The sequence below is a fragment of the Myotis davidii genome, unplaced genomic scaffold (genome assembly GCF_000327345.1).
Source record: "Myotis davidii unplaced genomic scaffold, ASM32734v1 scaffold566, whole genome shotgun sequence".
In the NCBI taxonomy this organism is placed as follows: Eukaryota; Metazoa; Chordata; class Mammalia; order Chiroptera; family Vespertilionidae; genus Myotis; species Myotis davidii.
The window spans coordinates 648931-653476 of NW_006296617.1; the positions used below are offsets into that span (position 1 = coordinate 648931).

General features: G+C 62.0%; 1 protein-coding gene across 1 annotated transcript in view; it reads left to right on the plus strand.

The window, feature by feature from the left end:
• The window catches only part of ARHGAP35 (Rho GTPase activating protein 35), an 83066-nt gene extending 78770 nt beyond the window's left edge, over positions 1-4296 (plus strand). The window contains exons 5-6 of the mRNA XM_006772026.2: positions 173-278; positions 1016-4296. Coding sequence (XP_006772089.1) covers positions 173-278; positions 1016-1373 — 464 coding nt within the window. The 3' untranslated portion in view covers positions 1374-4296. The remainder of the gene's footprint in view (positions 1-172; positions 279-1015) is intronic.
• Positions 4297-4546: the final 250 nt, after the last annotated feature.

The window sequence follows — 4546 nt, forward strand, 5'->3', positions numbered from 1 at the left end:
TGCCAGGTGTTGGCACCGGCTCTGGGTGGGGGGGGGTAGGGGCTGGGCTTCCCCCAGAGAAGGACCGACACACGCGCCCATGGGGGCCGCCCGCTGTCTGGGACCGGGGTCTGCTGTGAGCCCCGGACACCCAGCCTCAGCCATGGAAGCCTCTGGTTTTCTCTTTCCTCAGAAATCAACGACCGGGAGCAAAAGCTGCATGCCCTCAAGGAAGTCCTCAAGAAGTTTCCGAAGGAAAACCACGAAGTCTTCAAATACGTCATCTCCCACCTAAACAAGTATGTCACAGGGCTTGCTGCCTGGTCTTTTCTCTGCAGGAATCACCAGTCAGGGCCAGGGAGCCGCAGAATGAGGCTGAGCGAGGCTCCGTCCCTACCCAGCCTGCAGGGGTGCTGGTCCGCCTCCCCAGGGGGGCACTTCTGGCTCAGGCCCACCCTAGTTCTGTCTGAGGGAGGCCCACGTGGCCCCAAGTGTGCCACAGTCCTCTCTCCAGTGTTGGTGTCCATGGTGTGTGACACCTCGCCACCCCAGGCCCTGGGAAAGCCGCCCCCCATCCAGTGAGGGCAGGAGCTGCGGTCAGGAAACTGGTAACGGCACAGGCCCGTTTACCCACACGGCCTGTCTGTTCCCAGACAGACCTGGTTTCATCTCGGCCCTGGTATTCTAGGAGCTCTGGCTGGACACACACTCCCCATCTGGCACAACCAGAGCATTGTCACCCACTTCGGTGGTCTGGGCAAGAGTCCTGGAGGCAGTCTGTTCACCCCAAGGCTTGTGGGGGTCTCCCATGGGCCAGGGCCTCAGAGCCACCCCGGGGCTTGCCGTGTGGCGACACCGGAGCAGAGGACAGCACAGAGGGCTGTGCGTGGGCCTTTCCGTTCCCTGCTGTGGTGGGCAGGCAGGAAGGACAGCCAGGTGACAGCGACCAGGGCACACACAGGAGACGGGGCAGGGCCCAGAGCGCAGGGCCCACTGTCCCTCAGAGCTCTGACCGTGAATTTGGTGTCACCTACAGAGTCAGCCACAACAACAAGGTGAATCTCATGACCAGTGAGAACCTCTCCATCTGCTTCTGGCCCACCTTGATGAGGCCTGACTTCAGCACCATGGACGCACTCACGGCCACGCGGACCTATCAGACAATCATCGAGCTCTTCATCCAGCAGTGCCCTTTCTTCTTCTACAATCGGCCCATCAGCGAGCCTCCCGGCGCCACGCCCAGCTCCCCCTCTGCCGTGGCTTCCACCGTGCCCTTTCTCACCTCCACACCCATCACCAGCCAGCCATCACCCCCCCAGTCGCCTCCACCCACCCCCCAGTCCCCGATGCAGCCACTGCTCCCCTCCCAGCTTCAAGCTGAGCACACGCTGTGAGTCACCAAGTTCTGGGGCAGAAGGAAACCGTCCTCTCTCTCCGGTGAGGTGGGCTTTGGCCTGTGCACACCAGGCCCGCTGGGCAGGGGTGGGCAGGGTGTCCCCTCTACCCTGTCGCCTTCCCAAAACCTCAGCGGTAGCACCAGCCAGCAGTCCACCATACGCTGGGTTGTCAGATGCCCCAAGCCCAGCTCTCAGGCCTGGGGCTGGCTACAGGCAGTGGCCCGGTGGGCCTCCCCTTTGTCCTGGGCCCCTGGGAGGACTGAACTTGTCAGGCAGCAGCCCCTGGCCCTCGTCCGTTCACTGCTCCCTGACCCGCCTGCCCGCACACACTGGCCTCGGTGCATCGCCCGCTGCTTGGACAGCCCTGGCCTTGGACAGCGGAAGGAGGAGGTTCCGAGATGCAGGCCACCCCGGGGCAGGGCTAGCAACCCCAGGGAACACTTCCCGTCTGTCCCTTCCCCCCTCCTCTATGCCTGTCTGGCGTCCTCCTTGGGAACGTGTGGGACAGGGCTCTGCCGCCCTGGGTGCAGTGCCGGGTGCAGTGCCGAGGGAGCTTGGTGGCTGGATCAAGGGAGCGCAGCTTCCCCTCCGGCCCCGCGCCCTCCCCTCACGGGCTTTGGGATACATTCCCTTTGCAGCCAAGGAACACTGGAAGGAAGATGGGAAAATCCAATAATTTTTAAAAAGAAAAAGGAAGACGCTACCAGAAGAAAACTGCAGACCTCAGGATTCAGCTCTTCTACCCCCTCGGAGAGGCAGACATGTGGAGGGCGGGCCTCTGTGACAGCAAAGCCAGGAGGCCCAGGGCTGATTGCCTGAGAGCCTGTTGGGATCTCACTGTCACTAGGTCCCCCTTTCCCCAGAAGATGATTTGAGCCCTTAGTGGGCAGCGCGAGGAGACCAGCAGACCAGCCTGGAATTGGTCTGCCTTTGGACACACTACAGTACTGTGGACACACTACAGGACTATGGAAACACTACTTTGTGCGTGTGCGTGGGGGGAGTGGTACGCCTGTGAGGAGGGTACAGCTGAGGGTGCAGGGGTGCACCTGGGGGTTGGTTTAGTGTGTTTGGAGTTAGAGTCATTTTCATCCTGGGCCACAGAATGCCGCCAGCAGCGCTGCTTGTGGGGAGTGGGCGGGTGTGGTGATTTGCCACCCACACTCATACTTCGTGCTCCCAGGCCAGCAGGCCCGAGGAGCCCCAGGCACAGAAGCCATCAGTCACCAGAGCACTGTGCCTGCCTGTCACACCACCACCACCCCTCCCGTGGCCTTCCCCTCAGCTTCCTGGCCCCCGGGAGAACCCTTCTCACACCCGCCTCTGCCCCACAACACGCAGTCCGCTAAGGCTGCCCCCGATACGGCTGCCCCCACTCCCTGCAGTGGAGAGCCTGACACTAAGGTACCCGAGTGTGCGGTAGAGGCCCCGCCCTACATGCCACCCAGTCCTCCGAGTCTTTGCACTTTAAGTAGCACCTGTGGTTGATTCGAGGATGCCCTGGGTGACCTCAGCTGGGGGGGCCAACAAAGGGGTGCCTCGGAACAATGCCCAGCCACCCAGCCCCAAGTGCTCCCTGTTGGCAGCAGAGGGCGGGCCTGCCCTGGCTCCCTGACTTCCTGTGGACACACTGGGCGCTTCTGCTTTAGTTCTTGTGTGGCTGACTAGGTGCTGGGATGGCTGGCTTGCCCCTGCGAGTTTACCCCTCTAGGAACACAAGTCAAAAAGCAAACCCCAGGTACCCGACTGCTCTGTAAGTAGTGGAGGGCGGTGTGTCCTCTCCTGGTTGGGGGGTGCGGTGCCATGCCTCAGGTCGGGTGGGCAGGAGGGCGATGGCAGTGTCTAGTTTTCACCCAGGTCGGCAGGCCAGGCCCCCGGGCAAGTGGGAATGCTCCATGGAGTTAACGTCTCCCTTTTCTTAGGGCATCTCACCTGCTCCGTCAGCCCTTCAAGGTATTGGATGCAGTTAAAGGGAAACGGTGAGGGTGGCCTGGAGCCACTGTGCCCTGTGTGAACTAACAGGGAGCTTGGCTCCCTCCCATTGCCACACGGCCACTTCCCCTGCTGACTGACACTCCCACCTCAGCTCTGCACCAGGCCTCACAAGCCCCCACACCTGCCTTCCCAGCCACCCCATTCCTGAGACCTCAGACAGGAGGAGCAACTGCTTCATGCCCTCACCCTATCGGGGGAGCCTCTGGCCCTGCAGCGCCCCCTGGCAGCCGCTGGAGCAGCTGCAGGGTCCCTTCGCGGTTGCCTCCGTCCAGCCAGGGCTCTGAAGGTGTGCGGGCGGCTGGTGTTGCCCCACTGAGCCACCGTGGGCGGGAAACTCCATGGGTTTCCTTTGTTTCCATTTGCTCTGCTAGCCCTGTAGCTCCTCTTGTCTGCTTCTCCAGGCTGACTTGGGCTCGAGGACATTTCTTGGTGGTTCTAAGTTCCAGTCGGAGGTCTGCCTTCACACCAAATGGGCACCTGGGGGAGGGGGGACCCAGGAGGGAGAGCTGGGGTGCATGTTGGGAACTGTCTTGAATGGATTGCAACCCACAGCTCGGAATTGAGGGAGCGGCAGGCAGGAATTGGCCTTGGCGGGAAGGGGTCAGCCAGGGACATCTTGCTCCATGTCCCCCAGCAGAGTAGCCATGTGCCCAGCAGCTCTCCCCGCAGCCAGTCCGCAAGAGTGTAGGTGCCATTCAGGGAGTGGACAGGCCTTGGTTGGCGGAGGGAGGGAGGGAGAGGTGGTCCGTGGTTAGGAGCGTGGCTGTGGGTCTGCGTGAGTTGTCGGCTGTGTTGCACATCAGGGATTGGCATCTGTCCAACCAGCATGCTCATCACGGCGTTGTGAGGAGGGATGCTGAGAGAAGTCCCCAGTGCTGTTTCTGTGCACTCTGCACCCCACCGCCGCCTTGCTCTCCCTGCTTAAGACAGGAGCATGCTTCTAGGAGAGTCTAGCAGAACGTGTGTGCCATGTGGGCAGCAGGTGGCGTCCTAGCAGCATGCTGGCAGGGGGCCCAGGAGAGCACACCTGTCCCTGTCCCTCCGCGGGGGGGGGGGGGGGCCCCTAGGTCACGGGGGTTCCAGCCTCAGCCCTGAAACTTGAATACAACCTGCAGCATTTGTAACCTGAAGTCCTCTCCATTGCGCCCTGCCCGCCCTCTCCTGTGAGAACACAC